Source organism: Pseudophryne corroboree, chromosome 3 (genome assembly GCF_028390025.1).
Source record: "Pseudophryne corroboree isolate aPseCor3 chromosome 3, aPseCor3.hap2, whole genome shotgun sequence".
Taxonomy (NCBI): Eukaryota; Metazoa; Chordata; class Amphibia; order Anura; family Myobatrachidae; genus Pseudophryne; species Pseudophryne corroboree.
Genome location: NC_086446.1, coordinates 104,968,585 through 104,991,574, shown reverse-complemented (window position 1 = coordinate 104,991,574; position 22,990 = coordinate 104,968,585). Strand labels below are relative to the sequence as shown.

At 47.7% G+C, this 22,990-nt stretch overlaps 1 protein-coding gene across 4 annotated transcripts in view; it reads left to right on the top strand.

Moving 5' to 3' along the window:
* Window positions 1–22,990, top strand: part of TDRD12 (tudor domain containing 12) — a 614,823-nt gene that overhangs the window by 289,110 nt on the left and 302,723 nt on the right. For all 4 annotated transcript variants that reach the window (XM_063958365.1, XM_063958363.1, XM_063958366.1 and 1 more), the window contains 4 exons: window positions 1,541–1,671; window positions 1,770–1,800; window positions 4,124–4,186; window positions 16,411–16,468. In XM_063958365.1, the coding sequence (XP_063814435.1) occupies window positions 1,541–1,671; window positions 1,770–1,800; window positions 4,124–4,186; window positions 16,411–16,468 (283 nt within the window). The remainder of the gene's footprint in view (window positions 1–1,540; window positions 1,672–1,769; window positions 1,801–4,123; window positions 4,187–16,410; window positions 16,469–22,990) is intronic.

The window sequence follows — 22,990 nt, the reverse complement described above, 5'->3', positions numbered from 1 at the left end:
TGGTCTCTTAAGTTATAGCCAAGAATAATTATATTTTTGATGGCTCTTGATGTTGATAGGGCTTTAAGGACCTGTGTCCATAGGACTCGAGAATGAAGTAGGATGGATGACCTATTGATACTTTCCAGTTCTCCCTGTTGCTGCAAGAATTTAGTTTTACATAGAGCCAGTTTGTATAGCCACCCTATATAGAGTGCCTCAAGGGCATACCAGTATGTAAAACTGAGGTGTCCTTTGGAGATGTCTGCTAAGAGATGATCTCCTCAGCCAGTGGGCCATTAGCGAAATAACTAAAGGGTATTAAAGATCCCTAAAGTCATGGGAAGCTACGGAAGAAAATGAGTTTCCTGGAGAGTCGCCACCTTGGCTTTAGGTCTTTAAAAAGCATTCAGAGCTAAGCGCATTTTATTTGAGGGTTTTAACCTATTAACATTAAGAAAGGAATTTAACCAATGGTATAGGAGAGAAGAGAGAGATGCCTGTGAACAATTGAAGCATATGAGTTTTGTCTATTTGCAACCAGCCAGAGAGATGAGTCTGAAGTAGCCTGGCAGCTGAGGATAAAGTAGGTGCTGTATGGAATAAAGGGCCTAATTCTTGTTTGTACGCAATGGAGCTATTATTGGTAAACTACGCATGTGCTGTGATCACCATGCACAAGGGTTCCGCTGAGAACTTTGTCGCAGAATCATTGACAGGAAGTGGCCGTTTGGATGTGTTAATAGGGAGTTTAAGGCTAGTAGTTTGGAAAACACAGGTGTGTTGTGGATCTTCTGATGGCTGCACGATCCGTACCTACAAAAGATGGGGGTAATTCAGAGTTGATCGCAGCAGCAAATTTGTTAGCAGTTGGGCAAAACCATGTGCACTGCAAGGGAGGCAGATATAACGTGCAGTGAGAGTTAGATTTGGTTGGGTTATATTGTTTCTGTGCAGGGTAAATACTGGCTGCTTTATTGTAACACTGCAATTTAGATTTCAGTTTGTACACACCCCACCCAAATCTAACTCTCTCTGCACATGTTACATCTGCCCCCCCCCCCCCCTGCAATGCACATGGTTTTGCCCAACTGCTAACAAATTTGCTGCTGCGATCAACTCTGAATTACCCCCATGGTGTCTGAGTCGCTACTGCTGTCGTCAGTCTGCGTAGCCATAGACCATCCCTTAGGTTTGATGTTCTCCATCATTGAGTATAGTCCACTAATGTGCATGCAACTGGGATTGATCTTGCGATGAGTCCGTCGGGCTTCTCTCTTCATTTCTGGGTGGCGTCGTCACTTGCTAACATAAGCAGCTCCATAGTCTAGAGAATTGCAATTGCATACAAACATGAATTAGGCCCAGAGTATGGTAACATATGTAACTGGTGTGGTAGGCATAAATCTTCGCATGCAGTATGACAGACCCCAAATCACCTGACTTTGGAGAACCAGGAAGGAACATATACACAGGCCTATTGGTAACAAGAAGCATGAGAAATGGCAAAGCATTAAATCCGACATGAGGTGTAAAGATTCTTTTTAATTACTTATTTTAGGCTTCACATTGAGGAGAACTCTGATTCACCAGTGCAAGAAGAGTTACAGTCTTCAGAAACTGAGGCCTGTTCTCCAGAGTTAATATGGCCTGCGTGGAGTAATATAGATCACAGACGAAGACTATCTGGTGGTAGGACCTGGCAGTTTTATAATCTGTCATTTTGAGTAAATTTCTGGACTATGCATACAAATCTGTGTTTTTGTTATTTCATTCCCCACCCTCTACAGAGATCAGAGAGAAATCTGCTGGCAAAATCAGGTAATATTATTAATTCATAGTTATTACGATTGGATGTAGAGGAAAAGTGAGTTGAAGTGTGTATGTATGTGTGTGTATGTATGTGCATGAGTATATATATATATGTCTGTTTGCAAAAGTAAATTTAAATATTAAACACACAGTATAAATAACATTGTAGATTTCTGAATACCTGTGCTTTGCTAGAGGATGAAGATGGTAAATTAGAATGATAGTAAGTGAATTTACGTTGGTTGGAGATCTAGTATATATCTTGCTTCCCTGACGCACTTTGTGTAGTGGCCGGACCCCTTTTTGGTCCCCCAAGGGATCCTGCTCTTCCCACTGTACAACTCTCAGTCTGTGGCTTCCTGCTGCCTCCATTCCCCTCCTCACATCATGTCAGTGTCCCTGTGAAATTATCATTTTTTTGTTACAGTTTCTTATATAGCGCAGCACATTATGTATCTCCTGATATACTTTGTGCTGCTGGGGGACCGTGCTACTTCCACTATATAACTCTCATTGTGTGGGTTTGTGCTACCTGCATTCCCCTCCTCACATCATGTCACTGGCCCTGTCATCACTGACATCATGCATGTCCTGATATAGTCTGTGCTGCTGGCAGACCCCTAGGGGTGCTAGTGGTGTGTTACCCCCACAGTGTTTGTTCCCAGAGTGTAAGTCATATGTGTGGCAAGTTTGGTGTAAATTGCTCCAGGCATTCCAGAGTTATGCTGTCTGCTGAAAAACTCTGTGCTGCTGTCCCACCCCTCGGGGTGCTTGGGGAGTCTAACCCTCACAGAGTTTGTTCCCAGATTGTAAATCAGATGTGTACCAAGTTTGGTGTAAATTGCTCCAGCTTTTCCACAGTTATGTGGTCTGCTGACATACTCTGTGCTACAGTCTCACCCCAGGGGTGCTAGGGGTTTCTCACCCCCACAGTGTTTGTTTCCACAGTGAAAGTCATATGTGTACCAAGTTTGTTGTAAATTGCTGCAGGCATTCCAGAGTTAAGCTGTCTGCTGAAATGCTCAATACTGCTGCCTCACCCCTAGGGGTGCTAGGGGTGTCTTCCCCCCACAGTGTTTGTTTTTTGTTTTTTTTGCGCAACATTCTTTTATAAGCTGTAAATACTGTGGTGTTTGAAAATCATTGGAGAACAGCAGTTAATGATATACTCCAACCATGCTGCCTGCCACTGAAAATCATTCCACAAAGTCACTTAGATTACATAATTTCTTTTACATTCTGGTGTTTTATTTGAGCAATAACTGAATCTCTTGACCATGTCTGCATGCTTATATGCACTGAGGGACCGATTCACTGTTTGTAAGTAAAGCAAAAAACGCAAACAACTGGGCAGAACCATGACGCACTGTGAGTGGCGCCGATGTAGCATGTGCAGAGAGATTTAGATTTAGGTGGGGTGTGTTCAGACTGAAATCCACATTGCACTGTAAAAACAAAGCTGCCTACCATTTGTGGGCTACATGCAAAAGCTGCCAGTATTTACCCTGCACAGAAAAAAAAAAGTATGCTCCGCTTGAATGGGAAAATAGGGGGTAATTAAGATCTGATCGCAGATGTGCTAAATTTAGCACATCTACGATCAGTTTCTCAGACATGCGGGGGGACGCCCAGAACAGGGCTAGTCCGCCCCGCATGTCTGGCTCAGCCTCTCCTACCCCACCCCCCACCCTGCACGTTTGCAAAAGCATCGCACGGTGGCAATGCTTTTGCAACCAGTGAGTAGCTCCAGTCCTGCACGCTGGCAAGCAGCTACCCGCCGCTGTCGTGGCCCGTCCCTGCAACGGTCCGGACACGCCAGCGTTTGCACACCCCTTTCCGTCTCGTGACGGCCTCTTCCTGTTAATCAGGCAGAGGCGATCGCAGCCCTGAGATGTTGTTAGCATCTCACTGGGCCCTGGGGTGCGCTTGCGTACTCCACATAAGGATTCAGACTGCGATTGCTGCAGCGATCTAGTCTGAATTATCCCCATGGTTTGTTCCAGACAAAGTTATTTGCTTTTTTTTTGCATTACTTACAAACAAATCGGGCCTTGAGTTGCTTGGCGTGACTGGCAGATTAGAGATTTCCTTTAACAAATTGTTTACCCTAATAAAGTAGCTTCAGAGTGTGTGTTAATGTATATGTATGTACCACGGACAAAGCTACCAAATTGTTCTAGAAGTGATTTTATAAACGCTATTTTATTGCAAAGCTTATAAGGTATTTAAATATGTTCTTTTAGCTTAGTGTTCCTTTCCAGAACTGTGTCTCTGTAGTACTGTACTGTATATCATGAATAGTAGCTAATAACATGTTACATGTTTTCCCTAGCATGCGGAGTGATGGCAGGCCGACATTAACAGAAGAATGCCAGGAGAAACAAGCCTTCATCAAGTAAATATGTTTTGAATTTCTAAAATGCAGATTGTTTCTGAATGGATAGCATTGTGTTAATGATATTTGGGCTAAATGAGTTGTTAAAAAGATTTCAGGACATGTACCTACCTGGAGAGAATGAGATAATGTAGGCAGTGCTGATTAGACAGAATGCACAGGCAAACAATTAGTAGCCCATACACTTGTGAGATATGTCGCGTCTCAAGATATTATGTGCTGCACTTAATATCTCTCGCATCGCAGTGCGATCGCATGTGGTTTTAAAACCACATGAGATCTATCGCACTACGATGGGCACCTGCCGGGAGCGGCACTCGACGGTGACGTGCCGATCATGTGATTACCATGCGATCTATTGCATAATCGCATGGTAATCACTTTGGCAGTTCAGGTGCGGATTTCCTCCCTCCTGAACTGCCGGTGCTATGTCCCACGATGTCGCGTCACGGGGTATCGCACAAGTGTATGAGCACCAGTACTCTGCCCTGAAGGATTGAGTCAGCTTTTGTGGACGGTTTGTGTCCTGCTCTGAATACAGCAATTATTATTGCGCTTTGATGCGTGCTCCAGGTAATGATGGAAGTCTTTGGCTGGGAAATTGTATCCCAAATACAGGGAGAAGTCGGAAACCCCTGTTAAGACAGCAATGGAACGGTGTTGATCAAAGAGCCTTTGGACCTTAAGCACAAGATCCTGTCTGAAGAGACCTCTTGTAATTTCATATTGGAAAGTTCAATGATCTATCCAGCTTGTCATTCATAGTTCTCTGAAATGATATGCAGGCATCACCGTCATTGTTCTCTGTTGTTTGAAGCATAAACTTTAAACTTAAGTTGTCCTCTAAGGGTTAACTGATTTTTAGGAAACAGCAACATTGTTAGAACAAAGAGTAATACTGAGCATACAATGTCCAATTATTGGTCCAGTCAGCCGATCATTATCTTATCAGGTTGATAATTGAACAGTGTATTGTTGCGACTGATCAGTAATTGGTCTGTCAGACATTCTGTAATCGTCCAGTATATCCGATAGATCTGATAATTGGTCAGCAGCATCTTGTAGTGTATGCACTGCCTTCACAGAGGAGGAACGGGGAATGTCTCCTCCCAAGGGCAGGATCGCCGATACTGTGGCCATACACTGTGACATATCTCGATTGTTTCAGCTTGTCAGATAAAATGTCTGTCAGTCTGATAGACCTGTTATCTGACAACGGGCCTAATTCACGTTGGATCACAAATCGCAATCCAACTGGAATTTCTGCGTTTGGCCGGCGGGCATGTGCGCAGGGCCCATCCTACACATGCGCCCGCATTTACTGCGGGCACCCTGCAGTATTTGCGAACGCGCAGAGGCGTTATCGGGGCAGCTGCGTGACGTCACACGCAGCCGCTCCGATCAAAAAGATGGCGGCGGGCGCAGGAGGCTTCCCTAATTTCTGTGATCACGCACCAACTGCGGTGCGATCACAATTAGTGCGGGTCACAGATGGGGGCAGCAGTTAGCATGCTAGGCGGCCTTGCCCTGCGATGGTCGGCCCCCAGCATGCGAATCAAAGGATTGCAAATTCTGCTAAAAAGCATAATTTGCAATACTTACTGAACAGGGTCCAATGTATGCCCATCTTAAATAGTAATAGTCTAGGTTGCCTAACAAGTTTTAGAATTAGAAAATAGGGAAGAGGGGTCGTGGGATGATCAGGCACAGACTGCTATCTTTTCAGACTCACTTAAAACAAATTGGCTCTTTGCTTGACAAGTAGATACATACGAAGGGTGTGCAATACGTTTCCGGATGTGCAGTGCATAGGTAGAGTAGACACAATCTGACTGGTTGTGAACTACTGTGTAATCTCTGACCCAAAGTTTTTGTGAAATTTGAGGGAACAGAACCCTATATAAGCAGCACTGCGCACCAAAGTAGTCAGCATGTTCACTTCCTTCACAAACTCATTATGGAGCTCAACAGGGTCCACTGGAGAGTCATCATGTTCTGACTATAGGAGTGGTCTACGACAGCAGGAGAGCTTTGACCGACTGTGAGCTGCTTTTGGGGGAGAAAGCACCATCCTGAACCGCTGTGTTTTAGTGGTTTGCAGAATTACAGAGCGGTAGACAGTCCCTTGAAGATAAGGAGCACTGCGTCCGACCTGTGTCCGCCATCACTGAGGACAATGTTGCTACCATGAGGACCATAGTTGAGGAGGTTGCCACGGTGACTGTGGCTCAGTTAGAGAAGGAGATAAGCATCTCCTCTAGATCTATTCGCTTGATACGCTACGAAAAGCTTAACTCAAGCAAGGATTCTGCATGCTGGGTGCCCCACCAGCTGACTCGAGAGCAGAAGGAGGTCCGGGTGACTTGGTGCCACAACATGGTGCCAGTTTTTTTGGCGGATGCTCAAACTCTGGGAGACCATCAGTGGCGATAAATCCTGGATTTACAGTTTCGACCCCTGAGGCCAAACAGCCTGCCCTGTGGACCCCTGTTGGAGGTTCGCTACCACAGAAGTTCCGACATGAGCGCAGCTTGACCAAACAGATTGCGGCTATTTTTGTGGCCAAGACTGGTCATATAGCTACCTGTACCACTTGTGCAACAGTGCACCGTCAGTAGGGACTGGTACGCCACCCAAGTACTGGAACCCTTTTTTTTTTTTTTTTTACAGGTGGCATCCAAGAACTCACACTCATAGTGCCCTTCATCACGACAATACACCTGCCCACAGTCGGTGAATTTTTTGGCCCATGAACCCATCCATGAGCTTTTGTGGCACACAGTCCACACCTGGCCCCCTGCGACTTCTTTGTGTTCCAACAAATCAAGCGCAAGATGCATGGGATTCGTAATGAGTCACTGAAAGCTGCAGGGGCCTTCAACTAATATGGCGGAGACATACCTGCTTCGGACTGGTCCAGTTGCTTCACCAAGTGGTTTGAGAGCTTGCAGCTTTGCATAGACTCTTCTGACGAATACTTTGAAAAAAATTAATGTTCACTTGTTGTAAATATACTTTTTGTGCATCCAGAAACTTATTGCATACCCCTCGTAAGTTAAAATACTTTACAAGCAATTATTGCTTGCTGCAAGTTCAGTGTTGCAGGGATTGGTGATGAGTTGAACTCATTGCCTTCAAAAGTCTGACTTAAAATGTTTACACAAAAAAATTGCAGTTACGCACATATGCAAAGTGTGACCAATCGTAAGGTACGTCCAGCTCTGCACTAATTGCCTATGCGCCATCCCTTACATTTACACTTAATTCTGGAAAACCCTTGTTTGTTACATCCTCTTTGGGCGCACACAGAGAGGCTCAGCTGGATTTTTGGCACTTTAAATTTAGCACTATAATAATTAGCTCCACAACCTCTTTAATAAAATTCAGGATTTGTAAGCGCGACTGTTGAAGTTGGTCCTAAAGATGGTTCATGAGGTACTCCCAAAGAAATAGGAAGATCAAAGCTATCCTTTTCTCAGTTTACATTGGGCCTCCCTTAGAGCCATATTAACTTTGGCTTGGGTAAGTAAATCTCTTCGTAGGTGGTCATAGCAACTGGCGGAGGGTTTGCAGTCTGGTATACCTAGAGTGGATTTGCTAACTTTGGTCACATCCGTATACCTGGGAGACGTGACTTTGGATGCTGGGCTTATTGTGGCTAGGATTTCAGCTTCAGTGATCTTGGCAAGCTGTGCCCTCTGATTTAGAGACGGGGTGGAGCAGTTTTCAAAGGCTTCTGAAGTGGGTGGATGGGCTGGGGTGCTTGACCTGTTGTTGAATGGTGTGAACTGCTGATCTCTAGCTCTCCTGAAATATCCACCATGATGTTGATTGCTCCTGCACAGGTCTGCCTCCTTACCCTTGGGCTATCTGATGCTGTGTGGAAACCTTGCTTTCGTGGCCCTCCCGGTGATGGGAGTGATCACTGCATGCTCATTGCATGCATGCTTGCTGCCTTTCCCTGCCATGTTGACTGCCGATGACCATTGTTGCTCTTTTCTGTCCACACTGGCCCCTGGATGTGTTCCTCTGATCATGGTGTGTGGACCGCTGAGTCGCATCACTGCACTTGTTGACATACGGTCACCAGGGAAGTAAATAACAGGAATGTAATCAGGCGCCTATTAGTTTACCCGGGTGTAGCATGAGTTGCCGGCGGCCAGCATACCGGTGCCGGTATCCCGACCGCCAGCTTGCAGACAGCGGGGCGAGCGCAAATGAGCCCCTTCCGGGCTCGCTGCGCTCGCCATGCTGCGGGCACGGTGGCGCGATACGCGTGCTATGCTATCTGTTCTCCCTCCAGGGGGGTCGTGGACCCTCAAGAGGGAGAAAAGGTGTCGATATGCCGGCACCGGTATACTGTGCGCCGGGTTCCCACCAATCGGTATACTGAATACCACCCGTTTAATCAAACACCTGCTGCTTTTCTATGGGTATACTCAACCCAAAACAACCATGAAAATATATACAAAGAAGGAAAGCGCTGGTATATGGGAAAATGTCTTTTTTTTATTTTTCAAAAAAAGTATATATATATTATTATCTACAACATTTATACAATATAAAATAAGCATAAGCCGGCATATTTAATAATGTTCTGGTTTTACCACAATTAGAAAACTAATTAAAATTCAACAATGCAAATAACAATCTATTGCTCAAAGGATCAAAAACATCAAAGCAGCAATCACCAGCATTTAGTTATATGTGTAGCAATAATAAAGAGACCTTTGCTTGATGGAAAGTTACAGTAGTTTGCCACAATGAAATGACTGGCAACAATTATCCTCATTTAGTAGCTTTAAACAACATACGGATAGGAGATTTATATGTGAAAGTGTGATATATTTACCACTTTCATGGATTTGAAATCACTCCCTGTCCTCGCGGCCACTGGTGCTGATAACCTTTAAAGGTGGCCTTATCCAGAGGAATATTTATTGCAATCTTGTGAATCTCCACTTGTATTTCAGAATTATGCCGTTATCTCCCTTGAAATGATACAATATATATTGCTAACAATGAGCTGCTGTAGTCCGTTAAGTGCAGTATCTAGTGAGAATAAATATCAGGATTTTGGTACTTACCGATAAATCCCTTTCTCCGATTCCACAGGGGCCACTGGAGCGCAGTTACAATGGGGAAATAGTAGGCAGTAATTGGGAGCTGGCACTTTAGAAATTCCAACACTGTGGCTAGCTCCTCCCCTACTATCTCCCCTCCAAGCCAGTCTACGTAAAACTGTGCCCGAGGAGAGCTGTAACAAACAAACTTGAAGGTAGAGGAGGTCAACTCCGCCATGTAAACCAGGATAACACAAAAACAAATCTGGAACTTAACGTAACCAAAAGGTTAAACTGAACCAAACAAACAGTCACATAGTGATCTGCAAACCCGGTAAGCCAAAAACAAAATAGGAGGAAACAGCGCTGTTTGGGCGTCCAGTGGCCCCTGTGGAATCGGAGAAAGGGATTTATCTGTAAGTACCAAAATCCTGATTTCTCCTTCATCCACTAGGGGCCACTGGAGCGCAGTTACAATGGGGACGTCCCAGAGCTCCCAAAACGGGTGGGAGAGCGCTGAGAGTCCTGTAAAACCGCTCGGCCAAACTGCGATGCAGAGGCCGCAAACGTGTCAAACTTGTAGAATTTGACAAAACGTATGTCGGCCCGACCAAGTAGCCGCCCGACATAAAGTAGTGATGGAGACCCCCCGGGCAGCCGCCCACGAAGGTCCCACAGAGCGCGTAGAGTGCGCCGAAATTGAAGATGGAGGTTCCCGAGAAGCTGCCAAATAAGCTTGTCTGATGGTCAGTCGAATCCATCGAGACAAAGTCTGCTTAGAAGCCGGCCAACCCCGGCGAGCAGCATCGTAGAGAACAAATAAGGAATCTGACTTTCGAATAGCTGAAGTCCTATCCACATAGATCCTGAGCGCCCTGACAACGTCCAATGATCTCGAATCCGGAGAGTCCCCCGAGAGGGCCGGGACCACAAGCGGCTGATTGATGTGAAAATCAGACACCACCTTAGGTAGAAAAGACATACGAGTACGAAGCTCAGCCCTATCCGTATGAAACACTAGGTAAGGAGACCTACAAGAGAGAGCCCCAAGTTCCGACACTCGTCTAGCTGAAGCCAGTGCCAGGAGAAGAACCACCTTCCAAGTGAGATATTTGATCTCCACTGATTCCAGGGGCTCAAACAATGAGGACTGCAGAAAGGAGAGGACCAGATTGAGGTCCCACGGTGCTGTCGGAGGGCGGAAGGGAGGCTGTATTCGAAGAACTCCCTGAAAGAACGTCTGAACTTCCGGCATCAGGGCTAACTTTTTCTGGAAGAAAACCGAAAGAGCAGAGACCTGCACTTTTAGCGAACCCAGTCGTAAGCCTGCTGAAAAACCTGCCTGCAAAAATCGGAGAAGGCGGGCTAAGCAAAACACAGAAGGAGAAAATTCTCGATGTTCACACCAGGCTACATAAGCCTTCCAAATGCGGTAGTAGTGAGAAGATGTGACTGACTTTCTAGCCCGAAGCATAGTAGGTATAACCGTACGAGGAATCCCCTTCCTTTTCAAGATGGCTTTCTCAACAGCCACGCCGTCAAACGTAGCCTGCGTAAGTCTGGATAAAGAAAAGGACCCTATTGTAAAAGATCGTCTCGTAGTGGCAGGGGCCAAGGCTCGGCTACTGACAACAGGTGCAGGATGGAGTACCAAACCCTGCGTGGCCAATCCGGAGCCACCAGGAGGACCAGAGCGTCTTCTCTCTTGATGCGCTGCAGAACCCGCGGCAACAGTGGGAAAGGAGGAAAGAGGTAAACGAACTGGAAATTCCAAGGAGCCGTGAGAGCATCCACACCCGCTGCGGCCGGATCCCTCGTCCGAGAGTAATAAAGAGGCAACTGATGGTTCAGGCGGGACGCCATGAGGTCGATCTGTGGTTTTCCCCACCGGCGGACCAGTTGCCAAAACACCTGGGGATGTAGTGACCATTCTCCCGGGTGCATGTCCTGCCGGCTGAGATAGTCGGCTTCCCAATTGTCCACTCCCGGTATGAATATCGCCGAGAAGGACAGAGCATACCTTTCTGCCCAGAGGAGGATGTTGGTGACCTCCCTCATCGCTGCTCGGCTGCGAGTGCCGCCCTGACGGTTGATGTACGCCACCGTCGTGGCGTTGTCGGACTGAACTCTGACTGCTCGACCGCGGAGTAGGTGATGCGCCTGAAGCAGAGCATTGTACACCGCCCTTAGTTCGAGAATGTTTATGGGGAGAGCGGATTCGTGTATTGACCAGCGCCCCTGAAACCGATGTTCCAGGGTCACTGCCCCCCAGCCTCGCAGACTGGCGTCCGTGGTGAGGAGAGTCCAATCCCATACCCCGAACCGCCTTCCTTCCAACAGATGCGTCGACTGGAGCCACCAGAGAAGCGACGACCGGGCCTTTGGAGATAGCGTCACCCTTTGATGAAGGAACAGATGAGATCCTGTCCACTGATGTAGAAGACACAGTTGAAACGGTCGAGAGTGGAAGCGACCGTACGGAAGAGCTTCGAACGCTGCTACCATTTTTCCCAGAAGGCGAATGCACAGATACACTGACACCCGACGGTGTCGAAGAACCGACCTTACCAGTGTCTGCAGAGACAGGATCTTGTCCTGAGGAAGGAAAACCTTCTGACGGACCGTGTCGAGAATCATCCCCAGAAACAACAGCCGTTGCGAGGGGCACAATTGAGACTTCGGGAAATTCAGGATCCACCCGTGTCGAAGCAGAAGGTCCTGCGTCAGCCGGATATTCCGAAGCAACAGTTCTGTCGAGCTTGCTTTTATTAGCAAATCGTCCAGATAGGGAACAATCGTCACACCCTGCTTCCGAAGCAGGGCCATCATGACCGCCATGACCTTTGTGAACACTCTGGGAGCCGAAGAGAGACCGAAAGGAAGGGCCTGGAACTGGAAATGAGTGTCCTGTATTGCAAACCGGAGAAAAGCCTGGTGAGGAGGCCAAATGGGAACATGTAAGTATGCATCCTTGATATCTAAGGATGCCAGAAACTCGTTTCTTTCCAACCCCGCAATAACAGACTGGAGGGACTCCATCTTGAACTTGAATACTCTCAAATGTGGATTGAGATCCTTCAAGTTCAGGATTGGCCTGACCGAGCCGTCCGGCTTCGGTACGAGAAACAGGCTTGAGTAATAGCCCTGTTTCCGATGATGAGAGGGAACAGGGATCACCACCCTTGCGGATAGAAGCTTCTGGACCGCTGCCTGCAAGGCACTTCTTTGGTTGTTGGAAACTGGCAAACCCGTGGTAAAAAAACGCTGGGGCGGTTGTTCCTGAAAATCGAGCTTGTAACCGCAAGTGATTAGATCCCGGACCCAAGCGTCTGGACAGGACTGTACCCAGATCTCCTTGAATTCCCACAGACGAGCTCACACTCTGTGATCTCCCAGGTGGGAGGGGAGCCCGTCATGCGGTGGTAGTGGTAGAGGACTTACCCTCTGAGTGGGCTGAGGCTGCGGAACCTCTACCCCTGCCGCTGCCTCTACCTCTATGGCCCCGGAAGGTAGAAGTTCCTCCCCTGGCCTGGCCTCGAAACCTGGAAGGGGCACGAAAGGATCGAAAGGAGGGACCCCTATATGGCCTGCGAGTGGCTGGAGCAGCCGAGGGAAGATAAGTCGACTTACCACCGGTGGCCTGAGAGATCCAGGCATCCAGATCCTTACCAAATAGAACCTCACCCGTAAAGGGCAACGCCTCTGCTGCCCTTTTGGATTCCGTATCCGCTTGCCACTGCCGGAGCCAGAGAGCTCTGCGGGCCGCAATTGCTAAAGCGGAAATCCTAGCTCCGAGTATACATATGTCCTTGGACGCTTCGCAGAGATAAAGGGCTGATTCACGGATGTGTTCCGCCCACTGTATCAACTGATCCGCCGGCAATTCGTCACGAATTCCAGCGGACAATTGCTCCGCCCAAGCTTCGATCGCCTTGTTGACCCAACAACCTACCTGCGCCGGGCGATGCAATACCCCCGTCGCCGAGTAAATAGTCTTCAAGGTGGATTCCAACTTCCGATCCGACGCCTCCTTAAGCGAAGTTGCCGCCGGAACCGGTAGGACTGTCTTTTTGGACAGATGAGACACCGAAGGATCCACAATCGGAGAGGTCTCATAACGTTTCCTGCTATCTGCTGGAAAAGGATAGGAAGACAACAGTTTTCTTGATACCTGAAATTTTGCGTCTGGATGCTTCCAGGCTGCCGTGATGAGCGCATCCAGCTCCTCCGAAACTGGAAAAGTCACCGGCAGGCATTGGTTGGTGCCAAACCTTGAAGGGCGTAAGGCATCCTGCTCTGTGTCCTCCACCTGTAATACTGAACGAATAGCAGTAATAAGAGCCTCTATACCCTGAGCTACTGGTTCAGAGTCCCCGTATACCTGATCGTCATCAGTATCCTGTATATCAACATTCTGTACATCCTGTACATCTAACCCCGCCTCATCTAATTGAGGCATATCATCGTCCAAGTCCTGTAACACAGAGGCTAGCAATCTCTTTTTAGAAGCCTGTTGAGAGGGACTAAAGGACGGGGCTTGGGAAGGGATTACAGCCCTAGAGAGCCCTTCTACTGACTTTGCCAAAGAGACTGCCCATGCAGGTTCTGGCTCCGGTACCGGGACAAGCTGTCGGAACCGGGCCGCCTCTCTATCTTCCCGAGAGGCTTTCAGTTCCCTAGTCAGCAAAGACATAACTTCTGAGAGTTGTGTCGTCCATGCAGGGGCGCTCTGGGGTTCTGAGGAGGGCTGAGCAGATGGCTCTGACTCCTCACATACAATATGAACCTGTTTTTGTGTTGCCCTGGAGCCTTTATTGGCCATGGCAGCACCAACCACCGTGACCCTCCCCCACAGGAAACCGCAATAAGCAGAAGTGGAGGGAGGGGAGAGAGTAGGGAAAATGCAGCCACAGCAGCCCGATCTATCCTGCCCTATAATGTGCAGTGACAGGCTGTACTAAGGATTTTATGCCCCTCGTGCCCCCTGTCCCCACTGTAACTGTCTCACTGTACAGGCTCCCTCCGTTGCGCTTCTCCGTCCCGCGCTGTGAATAGGAAGTGGCCGCCAGCGCGCGCTGTTTGCGGCGGAGCAGAGCGGGAATAAGCTCCGCCCCCTTCCGCAAAGGCGCCAAATTTGAACTTGCTCTGCGCGCTTTGAAGGATCCCCGTAGCGGCTCTGTGAGCCGCGCTGAGCGGGAATCCGAGCGGGAAGGGGGGCGGACGGGAGCGCGGGCGGGAGAAAAGCCGTCTGAGTGCTGTGTTCCTCCCCCATGCAGTAATAAATAAAGTGCATAGCCAGAGCTGCTCAAGCCCCGTGTCACCTCCTAACTCAAACTTGTAGCGAGTGGGGGAAGGGAGAGAGGGAGGGAGGGGAAGGAAGGGGGGGCTGGGGGGCTTTCAGCATAATGTGGTAAAGTGACCGTGACACGCGCCGCACGCAGCGGTGTCTGGCCACGTATACTTACCATTGCCGTGCTGCCGGTATCTTCTGCCGACGGAGCGGCCCCGACACGCGGCGCACGCAGCGGTGTCCGGCCGACTCCAGAGAGCTTAGTGTCTCCTTCAGCCAGGGCCCATCCCGAGCCGCACGCAGCTGCGATGGGACCCCGCCGGCAGCCTCCCACGGTGCAGACTGGCAGTGGCAAAGCTGCCAGTCTGTGGATGTAAGTAAGATTTAAAAAAAAAAAATTTTCTTCAGAGAAGACCCAAGTGAACCAGCTCCCTTGGGCACAAATTAAAGACTGGCTTGGAGGGGAGATAGTAGGGGAGGAGCTAGCCACAGTGTTGGAATTTTTAAAGTGCCAGCTCCCAATTACTGCCTACTATTTCCCCATTGTAACTGCGCTCCAGTGGCCCCTAGTGGATGAAGGAGAAATAATGCTGACAAAGACGACTCCCCGCTGCCGCTGTACCTGTAATCTCCGCAAGGTACCTGGCGGCTGTTAATGTTGGGACGCTCCTGCTGTGTCTGGCGGTAAGGTGCTCTCTATAATGCCAGTAAAGATAATTCTCCGCTGCCGCTGCACCCGTTTCCTCAAGGCACCTGGTGGCTATGATGATGCCGGGATGCTCCCGCTGTTTCCAGTGTTAAAGTGCTCTCTGTAGCGTCTTGGCACCCAGCGGCTGTGATGGTACTCAGACACTCCCGGAGTACCCATCGGTGAAGTGCTCTCTGCTCCCTGTAGCAGCTTTAGTTAGTCTGTGTGTAGCGCGATCCTGCGCTCCTTTTCAGGTCAGTTTATGTTGTCTCTGCAGGGAAGCTTCTGAATATGCAATATACTTTTTCTAGGACTATGGGCTTGGGCAGATTTACCTCTCTAATCTTAGACTATACTACCCACTGGCACCTCTGGCCCATTTTATTTCCAGGGTGGTTGGTTTTTCACTAGTGGTTTTGCTAGGTATTCTGGGTGAGCAGATTGGGCCTCCACTGACCCCACTAAGCAAAATTTCTCAAAATATGGGAACCATGGCTTAAGTGCTGTAGATACCTTGGTGGGTAGGGTGGCGGCTGGTTCGGTACCGCCTGTGTTGTGTTTTTTTCGGTTTTACTTTCTTTTGTGGTTAGTGTTAGTCTTGGCTTCTGTGGGTTTTTTTTGTTTTTTTTGCTGTGATCTCCATTCCACGGTTTACCTGCAGATAAATTTTTTGGCATAATATTTCTCTTATCCCTCATATGTATGGAAGGTTTGGTCTGGTAGGTTATATTTTATATATGGTTTGTTTTGTTATTGCATCACTTTTTCCCTGATTGCTCTTGTGTTGTGTGATTATTTGAGTTTCCTAGTGGCGTGGCGTGATGTAGAGGGGGAGGAGTTCCGACTTATTAGTGCTAAATATCCAGCTGACTGTCACTATATTCCGTTTTTTCAGTGTCCCCCAGTGGATACACAGAAAATGGTTTACTGCAAGTATAAAAATCTATTCTTTGATTGCACAATACATATTCTCTATTAGGTCTAAATAGTGCTTTAAAAAAACACAGCAGGTATAACTCCTTTATGAATAAAATAACAGAAACTGAAATCCGGTAACATATTTCTATCGTACTTTCACCGAAACAGCTCCGTTGTGTTTGATGGATTATAATGGCCATTGTGCAGCTTATAGAACGTACTGGCTATTGGAAAGGCCCTTTACTAGTTACTTTTAACATTTCAGACTTGTGCAGTGTTTAAACCCAACGCCTGAAGAAGAGTTATTGGAAGACTATAGAAAGGTAGGTTTGCCTATATTATTTTTATAGAAAAAATAGCTTGTTTGCTTGGCAAAGATCATACTACCTTCCTATTCAGGCCCAACCTAAACCGTGCCAATAAATGTCAGGTTTATTTCACTGCAAAGCCAGAGATACAATGCTTATGTCCGCTTTTGAGCATTTGGAAAGCGAAATGGGCACGGTCAATGTCTGGGAAATGCTTTTCTGCAAACCATCAAGTTTTAACTGTTCTCATTTCTCCTGCAGGGTCCACAGGTAATCCACATGATAACATTGGGATATGAGGTAGCGACAGCGTATTGGCACCAAACGATCAAATCTTTCGGCCTCCCAGAATGCAACGGGCCCATCCCGATATCCCCGCCTCCTGTCTCAGGCAAATCAGTTTTTTGTTTGGTGCGGCAGGAGCCGGACCATGGTCAATGGGCTGCTGGTTTTTAGCAGCCATAAGCTTTTTTATTTTATTTTTAGAGTTTTATTAGGTTTTTTTTTTTTGAGATCTTTCTAAAAAGCGTAATATATGTACCTTAGAAAGAGTCGCTCCAACAACTCCCCGCTGAGTCGCGACAATGCTTACCCAGAAGTACGGTGCTGATTCGGCGGGCATCTGTATATGATGTACTAGCAAGTCCAGCAGACGTTACCAGGCTGTGGTCGGAGCACGGGGAGAAGGTAAGGCATCGGTTCGGCTTAGTAGGGGACAGGCAAAACACAGCCGCACTGTTTCGGGATGGAGACCACCTCGGGTGCACCAGCGCTAGGCCTCAGGGATCATAGGTTCCAGGAATAGTATGAGCCCGTGATCCCTAGGGATGATGTCAGCAGTGGGGAGTAAGACACTCCCTTGGTCGCCCCTCCCCCCGGTTCTTGACCAGTTTCCTCAGAGTTTCCCGACATGAACTTGAGTTCCCGCTTCCGTCTGAGACGCTGTGTATCTAAAAGGACCCAGTCGCAGAATAGGCGGCTGTATGACTGGTGCACCAGTGTTCACTTTGGTGTCTGTATTCACTGTAGGTTCACGGGCGGTTGTGTACACTAATAGCGCCTGGATCCACTCAGCGTTCACTAACGTATTGATCGATCCTGGAAACGGGGTGAAGTCTCCCTGTATCCCACTCTCCTGAGCCGGGTGATACAGCACTAAGTCTCTATCTACCTTTGAGTACTAATAGTTGGATAAGTGCCTGATGCATATGAGTCTGTAAACTATGGCTGCTGTTTCTTTTGCTGTGCAACTGAATATGGCTAAAACTCCTATATAAGTTAATGCAGTATTGTGTTTCTCCTACATACTTGAAATGTATTTGTAGTTGATTATGTGCTCATAATGCTTATTATACTAATGTATAACCTGTGACTGATTGCTAGTGTGATTGCTGACTTTACTATAATTCTGTCAGTTTCTGTGTATTCCGATCCTCAATGCTGGTGCAAGGCAGGGAGGGATCAGATTGTGTGTTACTTTAACAAATTTTAAAGTGATTGCAATCACAAACTGTGTAGTAAACATTGTACGGGAGCTTGATTTATTTATCATGTCTAAGAGAGGCAAGGGTGAGGAGGATACACTCTCCACAGCAGCACCTACTCTTATTTCATGTTTGTCTTGCAAAGCTGGGTTAACCTCTCAGGATCTGGTTCAACATGGATTATGTGCAAATTGTTTTAGCTATCATCAAAGCCTCTTGAATAATCCAAGGCAGGCACAGGTTCAAGTTGAACCCCCATGGGCTACTTTTGCACAGACATCCAGTATAGCTGAGCGGATAATGCCAGCTCCTATACCAGGAATAGCTTACCCTGTTAACCCTTACATGCAACATTCCACCTGGGGATAATCACATCCAGTACAGGAATCGGCAGCCTCTCAACAAAAACAGGCTGAAAGGCCGGTGGTAAGTAAATCACATAGACATGAAACAACATCTTCACAGTCTACACATGTTTCAGATGAGGACTCATCAGAGGATGAGGACTCATCACACTCCCGGTCTGCATACAGAGAAGAGGATGAAGTCCTCAGCTCAGCAGACATACCTGGGCTAATTAGTGCTATGAAAGCCATTCTGTCCTTAGCGGAGGCAGCAGAGCTTTTGGTAAAATCTAAGGCACCTGTGTTTAAACGACCAAAAACAGTTAGGACTGAGTTTCCTGGGTCAGAACAGTTGATGGAAATTATGCAAGAGGCTTGGGTCACACCCAGTAAGAAATTTAGAATTCCAAAGAAATTGAATTCCCATTATCCTCTTCCGGCTGGGGACTGTTTAAAAAGATAGATGGCTCCCAAAGTAGATACGCATGTGTGCGGATACGGATTCTCAGATCACTCAGGTAAACAGTTTAGTAAATTGGCAAATGCCCTTTATTGTAAAAATACACACACAGTACACTAAAACAGTAACTATTACATGCCAGGATGGTATCTCACTTACTAGGTCCCCACAGTAGTATAGGATTACAGATGTTTGAGGGAGTATTTATATAGCAGAGCCGCCAAGTCTGCACTCCCAGGAAAAGCTTGTCATCCAGTGTCCACAATGCATCCAGACACAATCCTCACTCAGCACACTGGCAGCCTCGTCCTCAGTGCACGTCCAGTAGCCTTTTTGGAACGAGAGGATAAAACAACAATGCTTCTAGGCCTCAGCACACTGGAAGCGCTATCCTACCAGTAGCTTTCAGAAGCAATACACCACATTCCTCTCAGGTCAGGAACTCCACACTCTCTGACCTTCTGTGTAGATCTCACCCTCAACAGAAGAGCTCACTCTTGTTGTATCCTCCCCTGTCTATTCATCACACAAGCTGGTCAGTCAGGAGGTCACAGAGGAGACGAGGTGTCTGGGCTCCTGTACACAATGGGGTGTATGTGATCAGATTACCTGCAGGCTCCATACATAACCTGTTTACTTCTGAACCTACTCATCCTAATCACATCTGATTGTACAGCTAGGGGACTTACATTACAATTAATTGTTTACCATGTTAAATAACACTCTGGCATAGACTTATTCCTGTTAATAATTACACACATTGAACACAGTATAACCAAATAAAATACATGTTTCCAATATAACAGATAAATATAACTGTACAATATAATAACACAATACAATATTGCCTGGCATATAATTAATAACATATCGGCAATTAGTGGAGTCCATGGGTAGGACCAGGGCTAGGAAAGTACCCGCGTGTATTTTATGACTGTGCGACACGACGCGTCGGCTGTGTCGTTACAGCATGTTATTCGATTGGTGCGATAATCTACATTACCTCTGCCTTCAACATCATTAAATGATGTCACGGATAGGAAAATAGATCGTTCTCTAAAAACAATTTTCTCTTTGTCTGGGGCAATCATAAGACCAGTCATGGCTTCAGCCTGAATGGCAAAAGCAGTGGCAGCCTGGGCTGATGCATTGGAGAATGATCTTTCATTGGCATATAGAAAGCAAAAATCTCATATTGCACATATCAAAGAGGCTGCTGTTTTTATGGAAGCAGCAGCCTTGGATATGGGTACAATTGCCTCTCCGGCATCATCCTCAGCAGTAGCAGCTCGCAGAGCAGTTTGGCTATGTACATGGAAAGCTGACCCAGAATCCAAGAAGTTTCTGGAGTCTTTGACTTTTAATGGAGATATTCTTTTTGGTAAAGACATAAACAGTATTTCTCTGACGTCCTAGTGGATGCTGGGAACTCCGTAAGGACCATGGGGAATAGCGGCTCCGCAGGAGACTGGGCACAAAAGTAAAGCTTTAGGACTACCTGGTGTGCACTGGCTCCTCCCCCTATGACCCTCCTCCAAGCCTCAGTTAGATTTTTGTGCCCGGCCGAGAAGGGTGCACACTAGGGGCTCTCCTGAGCTTCTTAGTGAAAGTTTAGTTTTAGGTTTTTTATTTTCAGTGAGACCTGCTGGCAACAGGCTCACTGCATCGAGGGACTAAGGGGAGAAGAAGCGAACCTGCCTGCTTGCAGCCAGCTTGGGCTTCTTAGGCTACTGGACACCATTAGCTCCAGAGGGACCGAACACAGGCCCAGCCTCGGAGTCCGGTCCCGGAGCCGCGCCGCCGGCCTCCTTACAGAGCCAGAAGCAAGAAGAGGTCCGGAAAAATCGGCGGCAGAAGACATCAGTCTTCAACAAGGTAGCGCACACCACTGCAGCTGTGCGCCATTGTTACTCAGGCACACTTCACACTCCGGTCACTGAGGGTGCAGGGCGCTAGGGGGGGGCGCCCTGAGCAGCAATGTAAAACACCTTGGCTGGCGAAAATACACCACATATAACCCCCAGGGCTATATGGATGTATTTTAACCCCTGCCAGAATTCACCAAAAAGCGGGAGAAAAGGCCGCCGAGAAGGGGGCGGAGCCTATCTCCTCAGCACACAGGCGCCATTTTCCATCACAGCTCCGCTGGAAGGACGTCTCCCTGACTCTCCCCTGCAGTCCTGCACTACAGAAAAGTGTAAAAAAGAGAGGGGGGGCACTAATTTGGCGCAGTTTTGATAATAGCAGCTATAAAGGGAAAAGCACGTTATATAGTGGTATTCCTGTCTATATATAGCGCTCTGGTGTGTGCTGGCATACTCTCCCTCTGTCTCCCCAAAGGGCTAGTGGGGTCCTGTCCTCTATCAGAGCATTCCCTGTGTGTGTGCGGTGTGTCGGTACGATTGTGTCGACATGTTTGAGGAGGAAAATGAGATGGAGGCGGAGCAATTGCCTATAATAGAGTTGTCACCCCCTAGGGAGTCGACACCTGAGTGGATGAGCTTATGGAAGGAATTGCGTGACAATGTCAGCTCTTTACGAAAGACAGTTGACGATATGAGACAGCCGGCTACTCAGCTTGTGCCTGTCCAGGGGTCTCAAACGCCATCAGGGGCTCTAAAACGCCCGTTACCTCAGATGGCAGACACAGACACGGATACTGACTCCAGTGTCGACGATGATGAGACAAATGTAACTTCCAGTAGGGCCACACGTTACATGATTGAGGCAATGAAACATGTTTTGCATATTTCTGATAATACAAGTACCACTAAAAAGGGTATTATGTTTGGTGAGAAAAAACTGCCTGTAGTTTTTCCTGTATCCGAGGAATTAAATGAAGTGTGTGATGAGGCGTGGGTTTCCCCCGATAAAAAACTGATAATTCCTCAAAGTCTGCTTTACCGACGTCTCCCTCAGACAGGGAGGCAGTATTGCAAGCCATTCACAAGCTGTATTCCCAGCAGGTGATAATCAAGGTACCCCTCCTGCAACAGGGAAAGGGGTATTATTCCACACTGTTTGTGGTACCGAAGCCGGACGGCTCGGTGAGACCAATTTTAAATCTAAAATCCTTGAACACTTACATACAGAGGTTCAAATTCAAGATGGAGTCACTCAGAGCAGTGATTGCAAACCTGGAAGAAGGGGATTATATGGTGTCTCTGGACATCAAAGATGCTTACCTACATGTCCCAATTTACCCTTCTCACCAAGGGTACCTCAGGTTTGTGGTACAGAATAGTCACTATCAGTTTCAGACGCTGCCGTTTGGCTTGTCCACGGCACCCCGGGTCTTTACCAAGGTAATGGCCGAAATGATGATACTCCTTCGAAGGAAGGGAGTTTTAGTTATCCCTTACTTGGACGATCTCCTGATAAGGGCAAGATCCAGGGAACAGTTGGAAGTCGGGGTAGCACTATCTCAGATAGTGTTGCGGCAGCACGGTTGGATTCTCAATATTCCAAAATCGCAGCTGATCCCGACGACACGCCTTCTATTCCTAGGGATGATCCTGGACACAGTCCAGAAAAAGGTTTTTCTCCCGGAGGAGAAAGCCAGGGAGTTATCCGAGCTAGTCAGAAATCTCCTAAAACCAGGCCAAGTCTCAGTGCATCAATGCACAAGGGTCCTGGGAAAAATGGTGGCTTCCTACGAAGCAATCCCATTCGGCAGATTCCACGCAAGAACCTTCCAGTGGGATCTGCTAGACAAATGGTCCGGGTCGCATCTTCAGATGCATCAGCGGATAATCTTGTCACCAAAGACAAGGGTGTCTCTCCTGTGTTGGTTGCAGAGTGCTCATCTTCTAGAGGGCCGCAGATTCGGCATTCAGGACTGGGTCCTGGTGACCACGGATGCCAGCCTGAGAGGCTGGGGAGCAGTCACACAGGGAAAAAATTTCCAGGGCTTGTGGTCAAGCCTGGAGACATCACTTCACATAAATATCCTGGAGCTAAGGGCCATCTACAATGCTCTAAGCCTAGCAAGACCTCTGCTTCAAGGTCAGCCGGTGCTGATCCAGTCAGACAACATCACGGCAGTCGCCCACGTAAACAGACAGGGCGGCACAAGAAGCAGGAGGGCAATGGCAGAAGCTGCAAGGATTCTTTGCTGGGCGGAAAATCATGTGATAGCACTGTCAGCAGTGTTCATTCCGGGAGTGGACAACTGGGAAGCAGACTTCCTCAGCAGGCACGACCTCCACCCGGGAGAGTGGGGACTTCATCCAGAAGTCTTCCACATGAT